The sequence below is a fragment of the Apteryx rowi genome, unplaced genomic scaffold, assembly GCF_003343035.1.
Source record: "Apteryx rowi isolate R43461 unplaced genomic scaffold, aptRow1 scaffold_3, whole genome shotgun sequence".
Classification (NCBI taxonomy): domain Eukaryota; kingdom Metazoa; phylum Chordata; class Aves; order Apterygiformes; family Apterygidae; genus Apteryx; species Apteryx rowi.
This window is the reverse complement of record NW_020449418.1, coordinates 6,504,863-6,532,831: the sequence shown is the minus strand read 5'-3', so window position 1 is coordinate 6,532,831 and position 27,969 is coordinate 6,504,863. Positions and strand designations below refer to the sequence as shown.

The 27,969-nt window shown below is 37.4% G+C and overlaps 1 protein-coding gene across 2 annotated transcripts; it reads right to left on the bottom strand.

The window, feature by feature from the left end:
- On the bottom strand, positions 1 to 27,969 carry PCGF6 (polycomb group ring finger 6). Of its 2 annotated transcripts, XM_026069778.1 has the most exons (10): positions 27,871 to 27,969; positions 26,381 to 26,477; positions 25,628 to 25,683; positions 24,491 to 24,550; positions 23,778 to 23,886; positions 19,341 to 19,368; positions 15,852 to 15,950; positions 9,347 to 9,433; positions 7,327 to 7,464; positions 1 to 1,743 (listed from the first exon to the last, which is right to left on the bottom strand). In XM_026069778.1, the coding sequence occupies exons 1-10, from the start codon at positions 27,965 to 27,967 to the stop codon at positions 1,687 to 1,689; spliced, it is 828 nt and encodes a 275-aa protein (XP_025925563.1). In that variant the 5' UTR covers positions 27,968 to 27,969; the 3' UTR covers positions 1 to 1,686. The 2 variants fall into 2 exon arrangements, with proteins under 2 accessions (XP_025925563.1, XP_025925564.1); XM_026069779.1 differs by lacking the exon at positions 7,327 to 7,464.

Below are 27,969 nucleotides of genomic sequence, written 5' to 3'. Positions count from 1 at the left end.
TTTGAAATCAGCTAAAATAAACTTTATTTTACTGTTWCAATATATAATCTCTTATCAACACAACTCACAAAGTGTTTACAAAATAATCTCATTTTCTGCTGCATTTTAAACACTACTTTTATACAAACTTTGAAAGTAAAATAGTAAATTGTGGTTACAAATGTTTTTGTTTTGTTTTCTTTTTTAGAAGCATCACAAAAATCACTTCAAACAAACACCACTTTTTCTTATGGTGTCATCTTTGCAGGCAAGACCAAATATTTATTGCAAAGACCTGAGGAAGGATTCACGAAAACTTTCTTTTGACAGAGGCTGCCGGTCTCCCCCTACACTGACCGCAGAGCAGTGAATATGACAGTGAGCAAGTGCATGTGAGTTCGGTTAGGTGCTCTGCAAGGCCTTTCAGAGGAGCCCTCTCCCGCCCCCTACGCCAACTACAGCGGGAGCCTGGTCCCCCATGCCTAAAGGCAGCTTTCATGAATCCCCACATTTATGACCTGGCGTGCAGCAAGACCACAACATACAAAGCTCTGGTTCTTAATCCTGTGCCGGAAACCATGAAAGTCTTGAACAGAGCAGAATTTTGAAAATATTACAGTTGTCACAAAATTTAGGATTTTAATATGTTAAAACTAAAGTTACCTAATATCTTCTTATGAATCTGGGAGTAACAGGTGGGTACTATGTTGCTCAACCACCTCAACCATGGTCTCCACTACAATGCACTAATACACTCTAGAAAGACTGCAAGAGCTACTGTTTTCACTGCTGCTAGAAAGACATGCTGAAATGAAAGAGGATCTGAGCTCTTGCCTGTCAAATCAGTTGACGGATTTTACACGACAGCAGAATCAGGCTGATAGCAATTATTTTACATAGAGCAAGCAGGTACAAAGAAGCGCTACTTTTTTTTTTTTTTTTTTTTTTAAACATGCATAGTTTAACCAGCTGGCTCATCTCCATTAAGACTACAGATACATGATCCACCATTTGGTATAAGTCAAACTACCACCAAACATATTTCCAGTGCAAACAAAATTGTCTTTCTTGAAGAAAAACAATTAAATTTAATGCTGCTTCTGAAAAAAAACAATGCTTGTGATTCGTCATTTTCTACCTATTTTGGTATGAATTTGGAAAATTCCCCTCTTCTCTCCAAATCACTTCCGAAGACAGACGATCACAGAACACTCTTTTTAGAGAAACGACCGTCTGCTCCCCAGAATACACTATACTGTTGAGAAATGACCGTCTCCTCCCCAGAATACACTATACTGCTGACTGAGGATCATCCCTGAGAGCACCATTCCAGCTAGACACTTCAAAAGTATGCAGTATCTCATAGCTCGGAGGAAAAAGACAGTTAACGCTGTGAGATCTTGGGGTTTTACAAAGTATTTAAAAAAAATGCAGCAAGTCTGAGCATTTAAGGTCCCTGAGCTGAGTGAAATTTGGAGACAGTCATTTGTAATACTAAGCATAGCAACATCTATAGCTGTACTTACAGAAGCTGTAATTTCTACAGTGGTAAAGTCAGGTGTTRAATTACAAGCATACAGCAGTCAGTGGTCGTTTGTTTTACTTGCTTCCTGTCACCGGGAATAAGATGGCCTTCTTTGGCGAGAGACAGCACTGATGAAGCTCGATGACTTTGGATTGTTTCACCATCTGATATTCTAGCAATCTTTAAGTTACTGGTAGCGGAGCTACCACAAGGCCATAGTGCAGTACAAGTAAACCATCCTAGAGAGAAGAGAGAGAAACTGTATCATCATACCACTTTGTCGTACCAGACAACGAAGGAAATACCTGATAGGGAAGATGGTCATTCTGTGGCAGAACCTCAGCTTCAACCTCGTTCAGCATTTTATACCATTCCCTTTCCATATGGCAAATACAAATTTTGAAATATCAAGGCAGAGAAATACATTCCCCTCTCCTCTTTGAGAAGGGGAAGGGTCCCCCCCTCCCCCCCAAAAAAAGTGGTACTTTGCTTTTATTTTAAAGYTATAAGGAAGTTGTCTTCTATACGTATAATAGGCTTCATTTACAACTCATGCTGTTTTTTCGCAAGATACTGAAAGGCAGAAAAAAAATTCTGACTTAATAGTTTTAGAAGGAGCTGTCAAAAATCTGGTCTTTAACTCTAGTCACCAAAAGTCAAAAAGACACAGAAATGTAGTGCAGGAAAAGGGGGGAGAAAGATGATGTTGCCTGAGCACAGAATTTGGATCCCAACTTCTAACCTTAATTTCACTAAGTTCATGGATGGCTCTAGCAAATCACTTCTGCTTCTTACAACTGGGGTAACAAAGATAGAAAGGCAATATAAAAGATCATGTAAAAAGCAAAACTTTTTAAAATATGAAATCATTATATAATTACATGCCTACAAGTTAACTAGAGTCCTGGACACCTCAATTATATATAATTAATATAATTCTCTTACAGCACTGTTGCTGATTATTTCCTTACATAGAACAAGTTAGAGAAACTCATGCCAGCAGCTTACCATTTCTTCCTAATTCTGGATGCATAACTAAACTTCTCTTTTAATCCCTGTGCTATAAATCAAATCAATCCACACACAGCAAATGATACTCCCTGCTTTCATGGCATACCCCTGACTATGTGCCTTATATCATTTCATGCCAGCAGTAGATGTTCAGGGGCTGCCGATTCAAGATTTGTGCCTGTAATGATTGAGGAGGAGAAAAGGTGCAATGTTTCCTCAGACTGCTTCCCACCCTCTCTCTCTTCCTGCTATTGCTTTTGTTTCTGCTGTGAAAGCAAGTTGAGGAATTTAGTTATATTGATCCTGGGTAGGAATCACTTTCTCCATTCCCCGGTAATGATAAAACACATTTCACTGTCTTTTCCATAAACCTGAAGGCTTGTTGCATACTTGAGTCTGAGATCACAGGCATACCTCTTTCATGAGTTTACTCTCCCTTTTTCTAGTGAGGATTCTGGGATGCTATTTGCTTTCCTGAGACAGAATGTTCTCCCCACCCACGTCTTTTCCTAAAATAATGTCCCTATATTGAAAAAGCCCAGAATAGTACTACATATTTATTAAGCAATGAATACAAGGGACAGAAAAAAATTATTTTATTAAGTCATGGCTCTCTTCTTCTGAGCCTGCTCCACTTAAGTTAATAGAAAACGTTCATCTGCAAGACTGGATATTTCCTGTCTCATTATAGTCTGTTTTATAGGTATCACTTGATTCACATACAGCTGGTAAAAGGTCTAGCACTCAGTCTGCATCCACCTCTGAAACCTGTTCCCTCTGCTGATCCACTGGGTATCTGACTTGTTGTCTTAGATCTGTTTATATGGACAGGCTTTAATAAAAGTTAGAATTTCTACCGTATTTTGGTTTTGATATTTTGATCTATTTGCATATAGGAGCTAAGATAACATATGTTCCAGATAAGTTGCACAGTTCTGTGTGATGGAATACAGCAGCACATTAAAAAAAAAAATCTTTAATTTGCCAGTGCTATGGTATAATAAAGCCATGGTAGAAAGTTCTACATTAGTCTTAATATGTTTTGGAAGAACGCCTTTTTTTTTTTTTTTTTTTTTAAACAACAGTTTGTTCTCTGTGTAAAAAAATGTTACTTGGTTGGTTGCATCAACTACTTACAGAAATCTCTGAATGATTTTGTGTTGGAGGAAACCTAAAATTAAGGAACTGATCTCAAAAAGAATCAACAGAACAGAATTTGCTTTTCCATGCTTCCCTGACATGCTCTTTTTCTTCCCTTGGCAATTCTTTTCAGACAGTGCCTATCAACACCTTCCTTATCTGTCTGAAAGAGGACCTCTTCCTAGAAAGACAGCTTTGTTTTGCCTGCAGTGCCACAATGCTCTTTCAGCAAAAGAAAAAAGAAAACCTAATTGCTGCTGGGTATAACTATTTAACCCTCCCTTCTAGCATCCAGTTTCTTAGGTCTGTTTGGCAGCTTCGTGGTGTCTCTGGGAAACAAAGCTACTGTTTTGGAAAGAAAAACGTTGCAGCATGTTATCTGAGGAGAAAAAGAAAATGGAACAGCTACTGGAGTTTTCAAAGGTGATGAACAGATTCATAACAAAGGAGATCAGATATCCAACAGCAATAACTGATTAATTTAGCCAGCATGTTCATTTAGTTAGACTCAAAACTCAACTTCTGGCTATAGATATTGTCATTTACTTAAAGACGGGATCAATATTCTAAGTCGGGAAAAGAGAGCACCAGAGAAGGAGCCAACAAAAACAATAATGATAATAAATAAAATTTAAATTTAAAGTCCTAAGAGTGGCCATACCAGGGCAGACCCAAAGGATACCTAGCCCAGTGGTGAAAGCCTACATAAAAATGTATGGAAAGGGCAAACACATAGTGCTACCTCCCCAGAAAACTCTTCCAGCCTCCAAAGCCTTAGGTGTCCAGAACATCCCAAGTAAGAGGCTGTAATTTTGCATTTGGTTTCTTCTGGTGAATCTTCTTCCATGAACTTGCTTAATCACTTTTCAGTTCACAAACTTTCAGCATCTACAAATCAAATCCCAWTGCCTTCCTAATTGACGTCAGTCGCATGTTCAAGACTGATGATCAGAACAAGGGATTAAAGTGCAAGCAAGCACTGAGAAAAGTGGGACAAAGTATTCTTTTATAGGAACCTTCAAAAACAACCAGAAGGTCATGTTGAAAAGTGGGCGGCACATTACTATATTCATAGAAGGAGACTAAGTACAGGCTGCAATATACATATATTTTTTCCCCTCTAACTCTACAGCTATGGGTGATACAACCACTTCAGAGTAACAGCAAACGGGCCCCACGAGTCTCGAGCAGCCATTTCACTTTCCCTTATGGGACGCTTGYGATGACAAATGAGGGCTTAGTGCAGGGTAGGTGCCAACCAATCTTAACTTCAATGGACAGGAATGCAAAAAGAGTTATTTTATTGCTGTTTTAATAGTGCCAGCTCACCAACTTTCCTTTCTCTTCTCATCCTGTTAATGACTGGGAGCCCATTGCTACTCCTAAAAGGATGCTATGAAGAGGCAGGAGCCTTTATTTACCTGTTTACTCAGTGCCTAATACAAAGCAGGATGACTATGTTGCAATGTGAAGATAGGATCCTGCTCATCCTCACTTCTCACTAAGTAGAATAGATACTTCTAAGATTCTTATCAACCTCTTGGCATCTAATATCCTGTTGTACCTTCACAAAGGTACACTTACTCCTTGAACTTGTTGGCTATTTCAGTTGTTGGCTATTTCAGTTGAGAGAATAAAACACATTCAAGCTTCCTTTTTTGGAAAACTGTGGTCAATAATACAGTTTTTCTCTATGGAAGAGTTTCTTAAAGGAAAATATATTTGCAAGAAAAAAAATGCTACAAGATACTCTTTGATGAATGAGTTTTCAAATGGAATATTTGTCAATAGTACACTTAAAGAAATGATCTGTCTACACAGGAAATAYCACTTTTAAACCAAAAGCCAAACCCACCGCAATTACTTCTGTACTAAGAGAAGCTGTGAATTAATCCAGTGTTGGCACTGCTTACTCTGTAATTATTCACTTTTTAAATATTATACATTTCTATACATGTTCAGCTGCCTTCTCTGGATACTATTCTTAGGGAAATCCAAACAGAGAATGGCTCTTGCTTTTTATTACAGATCTCAAATCAGGATAACTCAGATGCGCTCAAAAGAAAAGCAAAATGAAATATGATCCTTTCATACAGCAAAACCCTCAAGTGTTCTTTGCTAGACATTTGTGAACCTGACCTAACAAACTGTAAAGGATCCCACCTGCTACACCCAACGATAAACTTCAGAAYGGAGCAGGCAAACAGAAACATCATAGCATACGTGTCCTTTGATGTTGTAAGAGCAGCAGCAACAAAAAGTGCCCCACTTTCCAAATGCAATAACCCCACAGAGCAGAGTATAACACTTCCATAACAGATGTGTGCTAGAGGGTCAGAGTAATTAAATTAGATCACAGATCTTCCTGTCTAGCTCAGGAGATGCTAAAAAAAAAAAAAAGCCACCCAAAMAAACAAACAAAAAAACCCCAAGGGCATTGGGTTACAAAAAGACGAGCGTTACAAAGACAGCAGTAAAATCTGCAAGACCTCTGCCAGGGACAAGGAAGCTACCCTTTTTAGCCTTTCCCATGCCTGCACTCATTGTATCCGTCAGTGATGCAGAGCTCTCTGTGACAAGGCCAATTTCAGACAGGTGATAATAACTAGCAGCCTGGATCATATTGCATTTGTTCAGCAGAAGGGAAGGATGTAATGCAGGAAAGAAATGATATTCCCAGATAGTTAATAACCGGCCTCCTTCCTCAGCTACTTGATCAAATACRTATTTACAGACAGATCTAAATGTTTGGTAGCAAAATTATTGAGCCTTTAAAAAATTTCTATCACAGTCTTTGATCTCTCCTTGCAGTAAATTCCACAAGTTACACACATTGTTTTAAAAATTAAGCAAAGTCACTTCATTTTATATTAATTAATTATATCTGATATATATTATCTGATTAAAACAGCCAAAACATGTTATTATGTGGCCAGTAAATTTATTTTCCCATCAGATCACACGCTGTTGGAAAGGCAGTAGTTACTCAGAACAGCTATAAGCCTGCTAGCTTGCACCTGTAGGAGGCTTTAATTTACTGAAGATCTGAGGTATCACTACACTTTGTTACTCAGTGGAAAAGGCCAAAATCTTCATGAAACACCACCCTGAAAATTTAGAAGAATCATCTAGAAGGATGGAAAACCCCTAAGGAATTAAAGTGATCAAGGCCCAGAAAAATCAAGTCATTAACAAATTAGATATAATGTTGCACTGCTAGGATTAGCAAACTTAAAGAAATCCTTCCCGTGAAAGCGTTGCAAAGAACATGTTAAAAGTAAAGCCTTTGGCAAACAAACTTATCCGCAGTTTTGAAATCAGTTTTCTCAGACAGCAGAAAGATTAACTGCTGACGTGAATGAACTTGTAAGTGAAAAATGCRATTCAGAAGTGCAGTTATTTTCCTTCTCTTAGATGACATCAATGATAGTACTCATGTAAATCAAACACAGTGTTTATTTCTTTAAATGACTTTGTATTGAATAAATAGCTACTGAAACTATTCTCTTAGCGCAAAACATCTACAGTAAACCTCAAAGTGGTAAATGATAATGACAGGTTTGAAAAGTGATTCTGCATCCTAGTGAATGCTGTTAGGGGCATTCCAAGCTCCAACACTGGTCTCTTGGAGCTGGAAGGATACAATGGCACAAGATGTCCTAGGAGCTTACTATAAAATCCATCAAGTGTCCCTGTGTAGTTGTTGTATCACTGGGCCAAGACAACCATTCCCCTCGTTGAATTTCAGGTCTGGGGAAGGGAGAGGAGAACAACCAACTCTTATCATTTGTGGACTTGGTCTTCCATGCCTAAAAACATTTTGGAGGATATTTGCATTAGAAATGCATCCTCTTATTTCTGAAAAATAATGTAAAGCGAGAACATAACACATGAAGAGGTGTCACAACTACTTCAATGTCACTAAAGAAGGAACTGCAGTTTATTTGTAACATACCTACTGTAACTCTTTGGCATCCTAACAGGTTTTGCAACAAAACAAAGAAAAATTAAGGCTGAACCTCATCTTCCAAATTTACTGGCAAAAGCGACTATGAAAACACAGGACTTCAGAATAGCAAAGGCCTTTCTCCGTTTGCCCAGTATAGCAAGCTTGCTAGAATTCATCACTAACATACTAATTTTGTAGTAACAAAATTTGATACATCCCTGGAGAATGTATCCCAAGATGACTGCTCTCTTCTTGGAGCTGCTGACTGGTACTTAGTCACTAAACATCAGTCATGCAAACCCATTTCTGAAAAGAAATTAAGCCAATGCAGTTTTCCTTGAAGTCCTTTCCCAAGAACATTTTTCACACATGAAAAGCTTTTGTATGAGGTTGAAGTTTAAAAGCACTTAAATTTGGCTATGAATCATCCCCCTGCTGTTTACTGAAGTTTTTAGTAGAGGGTATTTCATCACTGTGTTCGTTGCTGCCTTTATTTACAATCAATTTATTAAGTCAGAAGTGAGTTTTTGTTGCCAGTGGCTTCCTTCTCCCAATTTCTGCCCCTCGCCCCCTGTAGACTGCATTTTTAGTTTTTATTCATATTATTCTGTAAGCAGCCAAGAGAGCAAGCTTGACATTCACTTCAGTTTCTGCAGTGAAAGAGAATAAAGTTCACAAGCCTCAAAGATTTTTAAGGTCTGTCAGCACTGCAGCATCAGCCATGTGCAAATCCTGTCTGTCCCAACCATAGGATCCCTCCTGGTTCCTCAGATCAGATATAGGAACTACACTGTCCAGGATGCCTTGAAACAGGCACTCACTTCTTGCCCCGACCAAGAATCCCTCTTGTAGCATTGAAGGTCTTAATGAGAAGTTTAAATATACAGTATTTTGCCTGCGTGTGTGCAAGCAACTCAAGTGAACCGAGTTTGCAACTACTTTAGCCTTTATGCCAAGTTTTAGGTTGCTCTTCAAATATGATACAGTAAGAATACACTTTCCTAATCAGATTTAGGTCAGTATTAGATTAGCCATTTTTGACTTCCAGATTTTGATTAATACAGAGGTTACCATACATCATGGTTTACATCTATATCCTGCTCTGCACTGGACAGATTACTGTTGTTGCTGCTGCATTTCTAAAACAGCATGATCCCTCCCGCTATGAAAATGCTTGCAAAGATTCCCAAGGAATTAAATAATGTTTTCTTATTTGCAGAGACAGCAGCAGTCATTAAGTTATCAACAAGAAATAGCTGGCTATATGGTCAGGCTGCTTTCAGGAGCTGTATAATGCACATCAAGCATACTGATGGTGTTCATTACTCTGCATCTTTGGTTTGTGCTTTTATGAGCAAGTTTCATTCCCCGACCCAGTCACAAGGCTAGTCTTATTTGGGATGCTTCAGTCCTTTGATTTCCTGGAGTGATACTATCACCAGGAAGGATGACAAGAAATGTTAACGGAAGGAAGGGCTGGTATAATYTATTTCTGGCATGATAGCAACTTGTTTCAGAATATAAAAAGCTCATATCCAGAATATCATCAAACCGTCAAGAGCTCTCTTAGCACGTGCTATACATCTCAACTCCATTTACAATATAAAGAACATTTTGGGCAAAGCTGAAAAGATTTTGTACATGACTTCTTCAGACAAGTCGGTGCTACCTGACAGCTTAACAAAGAAGTGTTCTATTTTAAAATACAAAACCAAGAACAAAGCCCCAGCTACTACACCTACCTGTATTGCACTCTCTCCTATGGCTCGACGAATATCCCTCAGCGTCTGGTAGTGTTCCAGCAGGTGATCACCACAGATTATGTCTACCTGTGAAAGAACACAAACGTGGTCAAAAAGTTCAACCTATCCTCGGACTAGCAAAACAGTTTCTAAGTACTTTACATTTGGTATTTCATAGAGTAAATCCAGCGCTGGTCAGATGAGCACTATTCTAGCATCTTGGACGCTAAAGTCTCCTTTATCTTTGTTCTCCAAATGTATTTAGGAGGCCCAGCACTAATGCCTTCCTCTGCCTACACCTTCCCAGTTAGAACTGAGGCTCACTTCTGGAAAAGAGAGGACAGTTTCTTTCACTCCCAGTTTGGTCTTTTTGCTGAAAAAAGCTGTTTAGTAATAGCTGTGATGGATTCAATGGGAACTTAGATCACACATGTTAAAATTGTCTCACAAACATCCAGCGTTATTCATCAGCTCCGAAAAACGATAAATTGTCTGTGCTACTGGCAGGAGATTAAACAGTGCTACCCTCATCCTTATCCTGAGAGAGAAAACACATATGTCTGCTTACTAAGACTGGTTGGGGAGAAGTGTTTGAACAGAAAAGAACAGCTCACTGCATGCTACTGTCAGCAGGTGCCTCACACAGCCCTTCTTCAGGCTGCAATCAGTACTTCCGTGACACAAGTGAAGGGCACACTCAGCAATTCTAAGTAATGTCCTCCACTGCGGCAAAACTATGCCGACGATGCCTGCAATTCTGGAGGAGGCACTTACATTAAGCAACTGTCCACAAAAACAGTTATTTGGGGAAACGATAGTTAATTMAGAACCAGAGGTTCTGAAATCCTTGCCTTAATTATTGTGGACTATAGATTTCTTTATAAAATTACTATGAATTTACTAGGTGTCACCAAGAAATTGTGCATAGTGTAAATCCAGTCTCTAACATCCCAAATTAGAGCAGCAAACATAGCGCAGTTACATCCTTCCACAATTGCAGCTTGGTTATATTTTTCTTATAAGCAATTCCTAAGCAGGGAAATGAGAGGGCTCCCATCTGTGAATTAATTACAGTGACCAAACTCGAAATTAAAGTTAAGAGCATTGACAATGAGCTGTCCTACAGCTTTCTGCAAGGGACAAGTCTGAGCTTTGCCACTGCAGTAGCCAGGAAGCATACTGCAATATCATTACACATGCTCCTATGTGGTTATGCAGCCGCAYTGCACTACAGGATACGCTCTTTCCTCTGTTTCAGCTATTCAGTTTGTCTGGATTTCTGCTCTTCTGCATACCCACCCACTATTTTTCTCTTGTTCTCCATGAAAAGATTCAGAATTATGCCTTAAGCTGGTTAACTACATGTTGTTCTGAGAAGGAATTCTACTCCTTAGAGGCTCAAAACGGTTAAGTTACTTCACTTCATCTGTAGTATGATAACTATGTGGAATATTCATCCCCTTTAGATTGAATTTTAAATAATGGTTCTAAAATGGACAGGAGATATAAACTGCTTAGTATTACTTCTGCTTTTAGCTTTAGGAAGAAACCAGTATGTAAAAATTCATCTGGACATTAACATTAAATATTACTGTCACAAAAAAACCCCCAACAAYCCTCCCCCCCACATTATTAGGATCAATAATTCATCAATATTTGAGATATTTAAAACACAGAACCTGGAAGAAACAGATATTTTTTCTTTTTGAAATCTGGCTACAGTTATTTCTCCTCTGGTTCCCTTGCACTCTAGCCTGTATAATCATTAACCTAGGAAGAGGGGCATGCCACCTATGCTTCCTGGTGACATATGAGATTAATTACTTCTGGGTTATATGCTCATAATTAATTATTTATACCATAAGGTACTGAAAACTGAAACTGCTCCCACTTTTGTGTGTGGGCATGCGTGTGTGTGCATGCACACACATGTATTCTGTACAGAAATATAAAAAAACCCAAACTATTTGCCTACTATAGGATATAAAGACATAGTGGCAACCGCTGACAATCTTGCAATACAGAATCAGAATGCTTGTTTGGAAATACCCCATCGTTAACCCTCCTGTTCCAGTTTCAAATGATAGTCATTAAAGATTCAGCGTCTTCAAATAAATTATGGAGAACGGTTTTGCACATCCACCTCCTTAGAGTGCTCTGAATAACAAGTGCCTAATCTCCTCATTCTAGCACCAGAGCCTGAATTTCTCCTTGCTAACTGTTATGATAGGATTCATTCTGTAAGGACAAGAGAAGAAAATACACAGTGAAAAAAATGCCAGCCGAAGTATGGAAATCAGTTGCAAAACATCTGTCTCAGAGCTATCCTTGTGCCATACAGAAATTAATATATTCTATATACAAAAGAGGCACCATCAACACAAGCGATATAGATTTACTATAGTCTCAACTAACTCGCAAAATTGAAGCCAACTAGTACTGACAGCTAGTGAGACRGCAGTAAATATAGTTTGACCTTTTGCTGAAAGGAAACACGAAGGTGCAGCTACCAAATAACTCAGTCACACCTGACAAAATTCTTAGTAAAATAAAGTAGCCTTTCCATTATGCCATTTATTTTCATTAGGTGGCATGTTTGCTGCACACAAGAGCTATTTCTCTAAAAGCCATGATAACAGACAATTACAGGTTAATAATCATCAAGTAAAATGAAGATAAAATGGGAAACTCATATATGGGACATCCCCTATAAGGCTCATCCCAAGGGTAAATTTGGCCCAGAAAGCATTACTCCTCCATCCATAGTTTCTATGCCAACTCATATTATCCAGGGAAGGGCAAACAAAAAGTTTTAGAGGTCGGCCTGAGTATTTGGGCTAATTATCCCAAAGCTGGCAAAACCTTCCCCTTCCTTTAGCTGCTATTTACTCTTCCAATGTACCAGATTTTGGAGTCTAAGACTGGCATAAAGAGCCTGCATCAGCAGCTACACAGTGTGAGCACAGACTTGCTTCCAGTCTTTCCCCATAGGCTCCAGTTTCCATACGTACTTTCAGGAATGCACATTTGATTAGGGAACATTTCTATCCCATAAACCACACCAATGCATTCAGATCAGATGAGCTGCAAGTCTCCACTTTGTGATTAAGGGATTGCTCTGCTACCTCTGGCAAGAAAGGATAATGCTGCTGCAGGATGACCTCAAATGAAGTGATATATCCCATTAATTTCTCATTTTCTCTCTATTCTTAGGCAAAACACAAACTGTACAGATGTACATCAGATGTCAAAGCTAATGGGTTCCATATACCATCACCTGTATTTAGTTCAAATTGAATGTTACCTCCTTAGCTATGACTAGCAATCCCCAAAAGTTAGTCTCTCAAAAATCTCAACATTTCCTCAAAAAAACAAATTCCAGCTAGAATATTCAAGACTTTGTAATTAGAAATACAGGTATACACAAAGAAAATTAATTCTTGCCCAAAGCACAGAGAACAAAACAAAGCATAAGTAAGAGTAAACCACAGTCTGTCAGCCAAAATGATAGATAAAAATAAAGCCTTAACCTTTCAGATAAACTAGCACATTTGAATCATAATCCATTTGCAAACTCAAATGCAGAAGCCAGCAAATAATTTGAGGCTTGCAGGCTCCAGACTAGAAAAAAAGATAGCAGCTTCAAAACTGCCTTTAGATTCATATATACTGTCACACATGAGTCAGAGATGGTTTATCATTTCACATTTTCATTAACCACAATCCACCCCACCTGTGCAGGTCAACAAGTAAGTGCAAATATTAGCTAGTATTCCACAGAAACAAATGAAATAAAAAAGTCTAAGGACAGTCAGCAGTTTGGGAGAATGGCTAACACATACTTTTTAATCAGTCATCGAATCAGCTGTAACAAGAAAGAACTAAACCACTCTCCAAATAATACTTTTGCAGACTATCAAAATAAGCTACTCAGTAGGAACTGATTTCATTCATAGAATCACCAAAACTGGTGTCCTTACTGAAAGCATCAACAAACCGAGGATATAATCAATATACTAAGGAGAGAAAGGAGGAAGGACACATAGCCCTTCCTCCTCACAGTCAAATGCTTTCAAGTCCCAGGTAAAGCATGATTACACTCTATACCAGTAAGAGTTTTCTGCAGATAAAAACAGGGGAAAAAAATCCTGCAAGCATAGTGCATTTTAGCAGAAGAATTCCTGAAATTGGTGTTTCAGGAAAAGGCATTTGCTAGCTTCCCAGGAGGATCCAGTTCTTGGATTCTAGGCTGAAGTCAGACACATCAAGCTTATGACATTTTTATGCAGAGATTAGTTATTTTAGGAAAGTGTGATGAAGAACTACAGAGTCAGAAATCAAGACAAAACCAGTATTAAAAAAGCACATTGTCCTAAATTAATATCTATTGCTTCTTTAACATACTTGGGGAAGCCTACAGGAAGTGAACCATTACAATTCCTCAACCGTCTTCCAAATTTCTGCAGCAAACTGAAAAAAAAAAAGCAGCTATGTATCCTTCGCATTTACATTCTTTGTATTCTTTGCGCACATGATTGACAACGTATTTCCCTAAATGCTTCTGTCTGTGCTGATTTATATTCATTTTTTCCTTAATTTAGTTTTACTGTCTGCATTTTATTAGCCATCCTTGGAAGCTGGAGTAAGACATGATTCATCAGTCTTTTTAATCTTCAGTGATACATCTGACATCTCTTTCTCTCCCTACATCTTTACCAACAAACCATCAGCTTCAGTTCTGCATACTACAATGAGAAGATGACAGTTTGGTACATATACTCCCTTACTCTTAAGCCCTCACGTGGCACAGAAATGATGAATCAGTACAGGAAAAATACTTCCTGCTTCGTTTTCTTAATTCCCTAATCTTTCAAAAATACGCCTGAATATACTCTAGAAATTATTCAATTTGTGGCCTGAAAAACTACGTTTCTAGTGACCAAGGGGGAAACGAACAGAAAAAAGGATCAGTTAGGAGGAAAAAAAAAAGAAGGCGGATAAAGGATCTGACTGTGGAAGAATTAGAGCAGACTTAACACCTCTTCCAGGTTGGCTTTTTCTATGGAAGCTCTGCCTGAGATTAGAATTAGCCAAGCATTGTGCCTATTACCTTACTCCAGAACAGCATAAGTGATTTGGTCAGCAATATCATCTTGAGAAAGGAAGTCTATAAAGTCATCAGCTTTCTTAGACATGGTAACATTTCTTCTTGTCTGGTGAAGTCCAAGCAGAAAGCAACAAAGGGGAAAACAATTTCTCAAGTAAACTCTATTAGGCAATCTCAAGATTGCAAAAACTGAAAGACATCCAAAACACAGGCCTAGCTTGATTTTGAGAGGTTAGTACCTGTGGTTTTCGTTATGGATGCTCAGTGTTTCTGAAATTTGAGATTATGGTATAATGCTTAAGAAAACCTAGACAAACAAGACAATCCCTTCGCCTCAAATAAGCCGCAACTCCATTAATGTAAGAGGTTTCTCTAACATCATTTTGAGGAAGTTTTTATTTGTTCATGATATCAAGTCACCACCACGTGACAAGGAAGCTACAGAGACTCTTACCAAGAGGAAACCAGTAAATGAAAATACATTACTCCTTCAGGATGATGAATAATTTATATCCAATTTGTTCTGTCACCACAGAAAAGGTAAGTAGCACAAACAAAGACTCATTACTGGGGCACACAGGATTGCCTCAGAAAATTATCGCTGTATGAAACAGTCTTAACTCCAAAGCCTTAACTTCTACCACTTGTCTATTCTCATTAAGAGCAGCTGGATTTTCCAATTACCAATAGTTACAAGAATCACGTATACATTATGAAATTCCTGCAACCTTCATAACTGAATGTTTGCTGGAACTTATTTAAGAGTTGAAAAGATTTTGACATGCAATTCCTATCAACTTGGCTGAGAAATGGGAAGTTAAGTTCTTTTGTTTCATATTCTGTTCCACCAAATTCTAGCTTGGAAGCACGTGCCTACATTTTGCATTCATAGCTTTCATTCCAACATTTCCACCCAAAATATCAACCTTTCTTATCCTTCTCATTGTCTGCTTCCTTCAAAATTCAATTCAATTTTACTGTTATTCAGCTCCTATCTCAGTCTCTGCCTTCACATACTCCCATGCTTACACGCTTTCCTGTCTGTATGCTTAGTTTGATCTTTGAGATAGCAATATCTTTTGCTTTTGGATTTCACCTGCTGAAGTCTTACATGGATTTCAGAAATTCTTTATAATTCTTCTTTATTCATATAGAGAAATTAAACATATTGCAAGTGAGTTGGGAGAGTTATTCCTTGTAGATCACAACATTTAAGAACACACTTACAGCATTAAACTATATTACTTCTAGCTTCTGATGGACAACAAAAGTGTTCTGTCTGAAGTGTATGTATTACAGTGATCACAGTGAACTCGTAAGAGCTAAATACATCATTCAGTTAACATGTCAGAAGAAAAGCTTTCACTCTATGAGAAGCTTATCAGCTTTATGGCATACCTGACAAGCAGGATCCAGATCCATTTTTCTTCTGAGAAATTTCTCCACATGTCCAATGGTTGCCTCCCCTGAAACACGCACAAACTTCTTTTCCAAAGGCTGCAAAGAATAAACATGAGATTTTAAGATACTGCGCATTTCCAGCCATCATCCCCCACAAACCCCAAAACACTCCTGAAGGCCCAACCGAACAGGTGAAGACAACTTAAATTTTGGACCCTTCTCTTATCTACTTCCCAATGACCCCATAGGAAAGGGACTAAATATGAATTAACCAGACTCTGGGTTCAAACTTCCTGCTGTTTAAAGTAATGCTCAAAAATAACCTGCTATTGACTTCAGTCTTTTTTCATTATTGAAGTATTGGAGAATGAGATTTGCTATTAAATCAGCATAAAAATCAGTATCACACAGAATTTTAAGAACTTTTATTTCAGAAAATAAAACCTTTTACTCAGAGGCACATTAGAGATATTTTCTAAAATCTGCTTCTTTTCCCCAAATCAGGCTTGTGTGTCAAACATGAATTCAGAAAATAAAACCATGTCACTCTGTAATGCATGGAGCTTTAAAGTTCTTTAGCATTCCAAAAGTATTATGGCTTGGGCTGGAATCAACTTAATCCATTAAATTCCAAAATCATTTAAAATATGCTACTATGTAGAATGCTAGGGCAAGACTGGTCTGAAATCTTCTCATATCGTTTCTGATTATTTTTGTAGTGAGGACTGCAACAACAAAATATTTATTACAACAATCTCAAAGATTTTAATGGGTTTCTCTTCCATGGATAAAATTTTAAAAGCTGACTGGTGATATGGGTGACGAAGTGAAGAAGCATAAAGGCAGAGCAGATGACTGCAATCCATGTTAATAGATTCTGAATAGCTGTGGTTTGCTATCCAGCTTCACCATATTCTTTCTATTTGAAATAGGGTCAGTCTACCCTTCAATTAAATCATGAATGCGCATATGTATCCATGATAACTGTGGTTTTAGAAGAACAATTTAATTGATACATTTAAGAGCTAGAAATACCAGCCAGACCTGATCTGGGGACCCACGCTACTACAAGTTTGGTGATGATACATGCATGCTTGCTGCACACCTTACAACCCCACCCTCACCCCCTGCCATAAAAGCTGAAAACCTTCTTATACATGAAGTTCAATGTCTAGTTCAGACAAATAAGATGGACAAACAAATGAGGAAAGAACAATGCTAAGAAGAGATCAGGGTAAGTTTTGTGAGAAGTGGATATTAAAAGAGGGATTTGGAAGGCTGATGAGTGAACTTCTTGGACATAGAGAAAGCATGAACATTAAGGAAAGACAAAGGTAGTGAAGAAAAAGAACACAAGGATAGAAAGAAGGAAGAAGTGACAGTAGGCTGAAGTAGAGAGTTAAGATACAGCAAAGAATTTTAAAATGGTGTAGAAAAATACCAGTTAGGATTTTAAAAGGTTGTATTTCTTAAAAATCTCCCAAATCTAAATATACATACATGCTGAATGGCACTTTAGCCCATGGATAAACCTACCATACTAGTAAGACTATTTGCACTAAAAAAAGTATTCACTGCGAGTAAAGGTAGGCAGCCTTTTGCCTTTAACTCTAGTGTTCTGAGAACGCTGAAGTAACCAGGACACTACTTATGACTTAAAAGGGATACATGTTCAAAAAAAAAAAAACCACACCCTCTTTCCTAAATCATAAACACTCCTTAGTGATGTCAGAGCTAAGTTTGTCTTTTTTTTTTTTTTTCATAATAAAAAGTTACAGGAAGGCAGTGTTAATGGGAAGAAAATTAGCTAGCTTCCTTCATAATTTTGCAAAAACAAACTTTTTTTTTTTTTTTTTTTTTTTTAAAAAAAAAAAGCAAAATGATTCCCTCTGGAATAGCATACACCTTAAAAGAAATTGAGGAAATAAATGTCTGGCACAAACATCTTTAATATTAGAAAACAAAAGTTAATACAATGGTTGAACTGTCCTACAGTCATTCTTATTGGGCTAAATAAATAGGATGAAAATAGGATAAATAGGATGAAAACCACACTATAAAGAAGGTAAGAATGAGACAAGAAGGATGTGAGGCAATATAAAGGGAAGAAGCCAAATAAAGTGTGAAAGATAAGGGGAAATAGAACAGAAAAATGCCAGAGGAGAAAAATAACAAATAAAGAAGAAAATTGAATGGGTACATTTTCAGGAACATTGCTTCCCTTCTACAGGTTAATTTCTAAAACTGTAGTCATAATTCAGCTCTTCGGGAAAATGAAGCCTTATTTCTGTATTTGAGTTTTGTTTGAAATTGCATGCTACACTCTGCCATAACAAACATGATTACTGTTACAAATAGCGTAAGAAATTGCAATCATATTGAACTGTTCAGATTTGTGCCTGAAAATATATTGATCAGAAATCAATGCAGCTGAAAACATAAAGAAAATGAATAAAATGGAAAGATTAAGATAATCCATGCTTAAGTCAGTAAAATGCTTTTTACTCAAATTCTTAAATAGTAAAATTGGAGTTTCTCTGCTAACTGAACCAATTTAAGTGTCTTACATTCCATTATTCTGTGCCTTTCTGTATCTTTTTATTCCTACAATTCCAATACAATGAAAGATTAAGTGTGATATATACTGTGTAATTTTAAATTATATCTCCTTGTCCCTGAATAGAGTCTGTTTTCTAAATGTTTAGCCAAACAGTGAAATGACATCCTCTGAACATCTCTAATTACAGACTATGAAATCATGAAGGCAGCAAACAATGTGCAGTTTCCCTATGAATTTGTACTGATTCAGCTCAGTAAGACCACCTACACTGGAAGAACAGCCATACCCTTTAGCAAGGATGAGGAATACTATTTTTTGTTCAGCTGAACAGCCTGCATTCAGGCAATGAATGTTGTTAGCAAAGAGATCAAGAGAGGAATAAATTTATTGCTGGATAAGGAAGACTAATGTGAGGGCTAGCAAAAATATGTATAATTATTTTTGTTACATTTTTAAACGCACATAATTTTATTACACCATTGTTATACCTGAGGCTACACTTCCTCAGTATAACATACAAAAGCATTTCACTACAATTAGAGAATCTTCTTCGAAACCAGTTTTTTAGACAATGGCTATACCCTTGCGTAGGATTCCAAGAAAAGCCACAGTATTGCCTCTCCTGGAGGGAGATGCAGGAATAACAAGCTAGAAACACCCAGATGAAATTTTATGAGCATCATTCCCATTCTCCCATGAAAAATTTAATTCCCGAGCTTCTAGGGCAGTCTCTTCCTACTCCGTGACGTTACATAGTGATAGATTTAAAAGCACGCTGTAACCCAGGATTGGTTACTGCTATGCTGGTGAAAGTTCAGGCTGCGCTCAGTACAAGAAAAACAAAGATAAATTAAATTAAATACATTGAAGTTATACGTCTTTTTGAAGTAAATAATGTAAGAAAAAAATTCAAATCACATCTGCACCTTAAAATTCCCTGTGCCTTCGTTAGCTCTGAAAAACAAGAGAAGAGTAAACACAATCAATATTGCTAAGGTAAACAGTTATTAATACCTTTCAAACTCTTAAATCAGTAAGTCACTATTATAATAAAGAGTCTGGCATATCAAACTTATTTTTTAAACCAGGCTCTTCCTTTCATTAAAATCTGAGAAACGAAATAATAGTAGACCGAGTTTATATATCTCTTTCTCCTACCCTCTATTTGGAGCCCCCTTTCACTCTTGTGAACTCAGCTACTTATGACTTTAAAGTCTGCCTTTATGCAATGGAAAAAAACAACAAAACACAGCCTAATGCCACATTTTATATATACTATAACATTCATTTTCATAGGAACAGACTGTGATAGTAATGCTGTTTAGACATCCATAGTTCACTGTCCTCAGTATTTGAAATTTTAACAGAGAGTACCTAGAAGTTGCTGATAACACATGCCCAGCCACTGCAGAGACTTCCTGGCCCAAATGCCAACCTTCTGGACTATTTATATCACAGTATTAATGCTAATGCTATCCAGGAACTTAGGAAGGTAGCAGATGCTTCTCTGGAAGGTGAAACATATACAAAGGTGGCAAAAGATCAAATTCCCAGCTGGCTTTAATGGAGGCTTTAATTCATTGATTCATACAATCTGTGCATGTGAACTAGTGATTATACACTGCAGTACAAGATGGGGAACATTGAGTTTATAAAAAAAAACTTCTCAAGGAATTATGCCCAATTCACAACATCTCACTACTCTTGCATTGCGTTAGTGAGTGTGTACGTACGAGAGAAGAAATGCAGTAACTCACTGTACTGGAGGAGGTAAAAAAAAAAAAAAAAAAAAAATCAAGTATCACTTTATAAATAGAATATATTCTACTGACCATTTGGTATAGCAAAACAAACAAACAAACAAAAAAAACAACAAAAAAACCCCTAAAGCTTGTGCACACCACACATTAGTGTGACACTTCAGGTTAAAAATTTAGGTATTTCCGTCTCTAAAATACGTACCTGCCATGAGACAGAGTTAAGTAAAACTATCAAGTTCTGCTGCTGAAATGAAATTTAAAGCTATCAAGAAACAAAGGCAGAAAAGCTTTTCCACTTCAGCAGTCATTTTCTTTGCTATAATTCCATTGCCACAAGAAAGATTTAACCATTTAACATACTGTAGAGACAATTCAGACAATTTAAAACAAAATTTCAAAATAAAATTTCAGAATAAAAATTTCTGCTGAATGGTCCAATCTGTTCTTACTTCTCTTTATCCACAGAGCTTTCTTAATCTCTCATCACCAAGATAAGTTCTTTGATTTTGACATTTGAAGAGGAAAATAGATGAAATTTTAAACATATAAGGCATAACAAAGATTTAAAAAGTCACTAAAATAAATTGCAAGATAGAAATAAAAAATAAAAATGAATTCAAAACACGTAACTGGAAGTTTGGGGGTTTGTTGTTGTTAAGTCATCACCCTTTCTTGTTAGAAACTTTCTGTGCTTCCTTCCATCTAATAATGAAAACATACAGGACAGTTTTACATAGTATATGTGGTATTTGCACAATATTACTTGCTTTGCTACCAACACGGGAATGGAAGCTTCAAATCGAACTACTGGAAAGACAAATCTAAACACATTTAAAAGTTAACTAGTTTCACACACGGACACGTACATGTATATCACTTTTGAGGTCTAAATTTCCTTACATCTTCCTCTTGCTCTGATAAAAGAAAAATGGACCTGCTGAGAATCAGCAAGGGGAAAAAGCAACCAGGAGCCTTTAGCAGGAGAAATCATAAACAAAGTACCTTCACTACAAGGAATTCAAACTGTATCTATTCCTTCAGCCAAGATAGTCTCATGAAACTTTTTATAGAGTCACCAAGAAACAATGTTTTAACCTGAAAGGGACAAACTTGGAACAAAAATCTAATTTCAGATTTTACAGTGATTTTACAATGTAACTGGCAATGTATCACTGACAAAGACATAAGGCTCTCGGTGTAAGCGTGTGCCAATGCCCTTTCGCTCCCTAGGCTCCCTCTGCCATCTACCGGCCCAGCACAGCACTGTCTGGTACCATCACAGGTCTCAAAACCAGCATGTCTTAAACTGCATCTGGGCCCTGACTTAATGAGATACCACCACAGCTGAGGCAATAAGATAACTGCATATACAGTGAGGTTTCAGTCAAAGCGTTTTACCTTATGTCTGTGTACATCCACTTACTCACATTATACTCAAATGAGTAACAATCATAAGCCTGAGCACCAGGTCACTGGGATTCTGCATTAATTACATCATGAATTTTATACTGCATTCATTAAGGGAGAAAACATGTCTACAAATTAAAAAAGTGTTCACTAAACAGAATAGACAATGGTCACTCACTGAACCGCTATATAATGTCTTGGTTTTGTCTCCTTGTTCAGTACTTGACTATTGGCTTTATTTATGACAACCCTGTTCTTATGGCAAAAGCATTAATTTCCTCAGTGGTTTCATTTCTTCATACAAATGAATGTATTTGCATACCTCCCTATTCAGCAGAATGGCAATATCGTACCTTGTTTAGAAAGAGGAGCCCAAGACAGATTGTGCCAGAATGCTACCAAGAATTGCATGCGCCCAATTTAAGGCCTCTAAAATGAGTCCCATTGCTTTCAGGTGCACTTGTGAGCATTTAGCGTTTCTGCATGCCAGGCATAGGGAAAATGAAGAACACTGAAATTAAGTCAGGTGTATAGATTCACATGGAGACTCTATAGCACAGGCACAGTTGAATCTAGGTTTCTCCTGGTTTAGCTATAAGACCTTCTCTTCTCTTCCTGCAATCCTATGTCTCATCCAGTTAAAGAAATAGTGAGGTTCAATCAAGATGGCACGTTTTGCTGCTACAATTTCCCAATATTTGAGTGCTTGACTGTACACCATTTGTGTAATAGTTTGCTATGATTATACACTCGAGTTCTCCGAACAATTTGTTCAGACAAATCAGGCCAAAAGCAGGCACAATCCGGGTAGAAGGGTAAGAGTTGCACAACAGTCAAGCTGCTCCCTCCCCCACAAAGTGAGGAGCTCCACTGTGTGCAGCTATCAGAGCGGTTATAGCTCTTCCCCATGCCCTCCCTTTCTCAATCACTCTCCTGTAAATCTGCACCAGGACAAAACAATGCAATTTCTCCTTCCCGTGTTCCTGAAAACGGCTCAAATATTTGGGCAGGAATTTCCCTCTCGCAATTTATATCTAAGGGTGATTCCTGACACAAAAGCTTTGGCCTAATTGATTCAGGGAACCTGTCAGACAAATTTAATAGCAGACTGTATTATTAGCCCCATCTATAATACTTAGAGGAATTCTGCTCTTGCTGCCCAGGTTTTCTAGCTTGTTTTGGTCAGATAAATTCAGAATAAACCTTGCTTTCTATAAATTATCAAACTGCCACTGATTGTGTTTGCCAAATTCCTTCTAGGCATCAAGTTCCTAATGCATTGTCAAAGAAGCTCTTAAGCCCCAAACACTGGAAGCTGACGTAATAAGAAGGTACTTCTCCTGCTGAAGTAGCACCAGGGCTGCACACACGCTCTTTTTAAGCACTGAACTCGTGATACCTGACTATTATAAATGACCTATACTGCTCAGCAAAGCAGGACTAGTTATAAGACTCTCCCAGGCATACAGTATCAGAGTGACACCATATGTTGTAATTTTGACTAATGTATTCCAATCACTCATCTTCATGTGCTGTATCCTGAAGAAACTGCACTATCCAAAACATAAATACTTCAATCACAGTGAATTCAGTGCCGTTTCTTTGCTTTCCTTCCCCTAATTCTGAAGTGCTACAGCTCACCTTCCTGGTGAGTTATCTTTAGAATATAGTATTTTCTGGCTAATAAAAGCATGTAACAATGTACAGTTACAGTCCCCTAGTCACCTGAGACAGTCCTGGCAGAGTCAGCATTAGCGGTACTGCCACCTACAGGCATTAACGGAGTGTAGGAGAGGCAGATCCTACTGTGCTCTAGGTGACCCCGCTTGAGCAGGGGGGTTGGACTAGATGATCTCCAGAGGTCCCTTCCAACCTCAGCGATTCTGTGATTCTGTCACTCGGTTTACTGAAACTACACTGCTTTGTCAAAAATAAACAAAATACAGGTAAGTTTTAAAATTCTAAACTTTTTAGGAAGCTATTTTCACAGGAAGATACCTTAAATGTTTAACCGTACATCTAGCCACGCATTGCTGACTGTCACTATTGCAGCAGCAAGTTCACACTGCTCCCCTACCTGCTATTCAAGATGGAGGAAACACACGTTCAGTGAAACCTTAGAGTCAGTAATGGTCCAACACACACAAGCAGCATCCTCGCATCAGGCATCTGCTCTTATATTTGCCCACAACTCACCCAATGAACTCCAGAAGTATCGAGATATCAAGTTCTGGCGGGATCCGGAACACGGAGCCCAGAACTTTTCGAGGTCTTCCTCTGCTCACTGGAACTGGCTGGGGGACAGCTAAAATATCCAAATAGTTGAAATGCAAACACAACTTGAAATAAAAACAGCATGAGATGCTAACATACACCAAGCAAAACAGATGAGCTCATACGGAAAAAGTGCCCACGCAATTCATCCTAAATATTTCACCAAATCAGCTCTTTATTCATTGCATTCTGTGTATCTGAGCCACTAGCATTTTCTTACCATTCAGCATGGCATCTCTTCAAATAGCTGTTTGTTTGACAGTAAAACAAAAAACAGTTAAGACAAGCCCTCATCTGTTAATGGACTCTAAAGTTCTTATTCTTACTCCCTTATACCTTCTATTATTTATTAAGGCAAGAAAATAAAATAATGCTCATTTTATAAACATTTTCCTCATTCTAGGCAGAATAAGATCTGTAACTAAAAATAACAAAATCCAAACACAATCTGGTTTCAAGTGCTGTCAGTGTTATCCTGTATTTTTGTAATTTGAGTACTGTTATAAAACACAGTAATCAACAACCAATAATCCCATTTCTTCAATTGTGAACTAGTATTTCAAGGGAAGTCATTAAGAATTAATGGTATAGCAAATATCTCCTTAACAGTGTCCTCTAAAGCGATTACAGCTCACCTGGTTTGGGAACTTCTAATCCTCTTTCTTTATAGAAGTCATGCATTTGTTTTTTCTCTCCTGGAAAAGCACAAGACAGAACAGACTGGAATGTTACAGAGGCTGAGAATAGCCATATAGTTTCCCATAGTCAGAACAATTCTGGCTAACATTAGTAAAGGCATTGCAAGTGTTGACAGACCTTCACTATCACTAGTATTCCCTATGACGCTGGGCTGCTTAAGATACCTAGACTAAGATTTTTGTTAATAAAAACTGGAAAAAAATCAGACAAGCCAGCTATAAAGCATAATGAGCAAGTTATAAAACTAGCATCCTTCTGTCCTTCTGACTGTCAAGATTATGTCTCTCTCTCTCTCTCTATATATACACACACACACACACACATTGATCTAAATATAGTCCACTAGGCACGTGTCTTTCACTCAGTCCATCCTTGTGGACTGTGTACCACTATGAGATTCATTGCCTCCTCAGGTTCAAGATAATTGGCATGTGACAGTGAATACACCTAGTAAATCAGAAAAAGAAATGTGCCAGTGAGAGAAAAATAAAAGCATTTGAGAGAATCGAGCAGTCCTAGCAACTTTTTGCAATGGAGACAAATAAACCTATGATAATTAGACAGAATGACATTTACTGTACACATACAAAAACACAAGACATGATACTGGAATATTATCTGGATGTTTTTCTGGAAACAGTGAAATGTTTATTTCATGAGATAAGAGAGTAAAACAAAACACCTCCAACACAACGACTGCTTTGTCCAATAGCAGATCTGGAACAGGACTTTTAAAAACATCAATGTAAATTTAACTTCAGCATCACTATTATTTCATTGTAATGATAAAAAATAAAAAACCTAGATCACCATTGTATATTATACACACATTTACATGTCTAGTGTACATAGAACCATATATAATAGCATCTTAGCAGTCAGAAAGATGCTAGTTGGTACGGCTAATTCATTAAGATTCACAGTCAAGTTCCACCATATCTCCTAGTTTTATGAAGAAAATGTTACAAAACTATTTTAAGGTGCCCAGTGTAGAAACGGGGCTTTGAATTATTCTCTTTTCTGTTCAGTCTTTCCAGTATCTAGATGGTAATAAGATAAAGAAAGGGACTTACTTTCCTCCAAATTGACAACTAATTTATACACTATGTCTTGCAATTGCCGGTCCAGTCTATAAAAGAGGAAAAACATGGAAGTGAGTGCCCTTCAATTTTGGAAGTCTAAAGTACTTAAGTTACTAAAAAGCTGAGTAATTCAGGAAACATGCTGCAACACAGACATTTTTGGTGCAATACAGAATCTTTTACATTAAATCATAACAAAGCTGCCAAATACACTGCTGAAACAAGTGACAGATGGAGTTGCCGATCTGTCTTCCTAGATTCAGGTCTTGACAATAGAGCTCCAATAAAAGAAGTCACATAGAGCGGGAAAAAAAAGAAAAAAGACCCTTCAAAAATGGTTCAAGAAACTAAAACTCTATTTTCAGAGTTAGTAACAAGTATACTATGCAAACAAAGTTTTGGCTAAAAGGCAATCAAAGCAAATAGTTAAGATTTAGTTTCACCCGTAATACTGGGCAAATGCATAAAAATACCCAACAAGGTGCAGAGGAAACAAACCCTAGAAAGCATCAGAAACTAGAGAAAAGAAGAAATTGAGTAATTATATTCTCACTGTGGAAACTGTATGAAGCTTATATAAACAAAGAACATGATGAGTTTCTTGTAACCGATCCTTCACTTGAAATAGGAAAGCATTACAAGTCTGTAAAACAAAACCAAAAAACCCTGAAAGAACACATTTAAAGGAAATAGCAGAACTTCACGACAAAAATTACAACCTATAAAATGGCGTGAACTTATTACCTGATATTATAAAGGGGCTGTGTCTGATGTACAACGATATTGCATTTTGGACATCTGTTGCTATAGTAGAAGTGTCTCACTATGCAGCTTTTACAGACTGTAAAGAAAAAAAAAGTCACATGTCCTTTATATAATAGCATCTGTTTATACAAGAGGAGAAATTACACACTTGTCACATAAAGGTTGCTTGAGACAAAATGAAGTCAAACCTTCAACAATGCTATAATACCCAAGCAAACTACAGTCCTACCCATAAAGGATATGGTATTCTTCAGCATTTATAGGTCATAATATCCTACTGACTGATGCAAAGGAAGATGTTAAATATYATAACTGTGCTGTCCAGAACACAAGTAGAGCTAAGTCAACAAAATACTGTCTGCTGCAGACCAAAAGTTTGCTGAAAAACACCACACAAACAGTTTCAGTAGAAGAATTAAGGTAAGAAATTATAATTCTGCCCTTTCCATTGTATTTTATGCCTATTTTAACAATCAGAAAGGAAAGCTAATGAGTAGGGATATCTGAAATAAATAACTTACTATCACATCAGCTCCATATTAGCTTGAACACTTTAAGCTCTCTCAGACCAGTTACTAGAAAACTTCAAACATATCAAACAGTTGTATGTAAAAAAAATATGCTGTCCTGACTAATAACTGTTCATTTTCCTAAATTACAAACCGCACTAAAGATTACATGGTATATATCAACTCATAAAATAAAAAAATCAGGCAGGAAAAAAAAAAAAAAATCAGACTTTGTGAACTGTTAGTGACTGGAAGTACCAAGGAGCAGAGATTCTTGAACTCAGGTGGAAGCATGGTTTAAAGAGTCAGTCTCACAGAAAAGGATTTAATAGCTTTGGGAGAAAACAGCAGTTCTGTTAGTAATGGAAAAAAATGTTATCACAACTCAAGGACTGAGAGGAAAATAACAAAATAAAAACATGGAAATCAATTTTTGATTATTCATCTATAGATCAGGTTACAGATTAACTGTTCTGTAGATCCATATAATTGTTTCCATAGCTGAAACTGCTATTTCCATGTAGCTATGTCTTCAGTTTTGTGAACTTATCAGTTCATATCAGCAACGGTTTAGGAAACTCTTCAATCCTTCATGAGCAGTGCCACTCGGCTTTTGTTTCTCAGTTACATACTCATTACAAATTCTTAGAGCCTACTTTAAGAATGTATGTAATAGCTCTGTTTTTGTTTGACTTGGGCTACATCTTTCTCTACATATTCTTTCTTTCTTCCCCTCGTAACTGAAGAAACTGAGCCGACACGGTTATTACTTCAGGTCTTCTGATGCTCAAGATATCCATGACTATATTCTCTCAAGGAACAATATAACCACAAGGCATGCTCACTTTAAAGAGGTAATTACCTTTGTGAAGCCACAAAGGTCTCAGCCAGAACAACTGAACTGCTGTCTTTTATTTAAATTTGCATCTGAATTCTTAGAATGAAAATACTGGTACTTACAGGTGTGCAGACACTCTGTAATGGTTGTAGCATCAATAAAGTAACCTTTGCAGATGGAACACAGGATGTAAGGGGTCAACTCGGAGAGGTTTATCATGC

Coding starts and splice junctions, on each gene's coding strand:
- PCGF6 (XM_026069778.1), bottom strand. CDS start 27,967: ATGATAAACCTCTCCGAGTTGACCCCTTACATCCTGTGTTCCATCTGC. Junction 19,369..23,777: donor ATACTTCTGGAGTTCATTGG/GTGAGTTGTGGG, acceptor CTTGTTTTTCAG/AGCTAACGAAGGCACAGGGA. Junction 9,434..15,851: donor ATCTGGATCCTGCTTGTCAG/GTATGCCATAAA, acceptor GTTCTTTCACAG/GTAGACATAATCTGTGGTGA.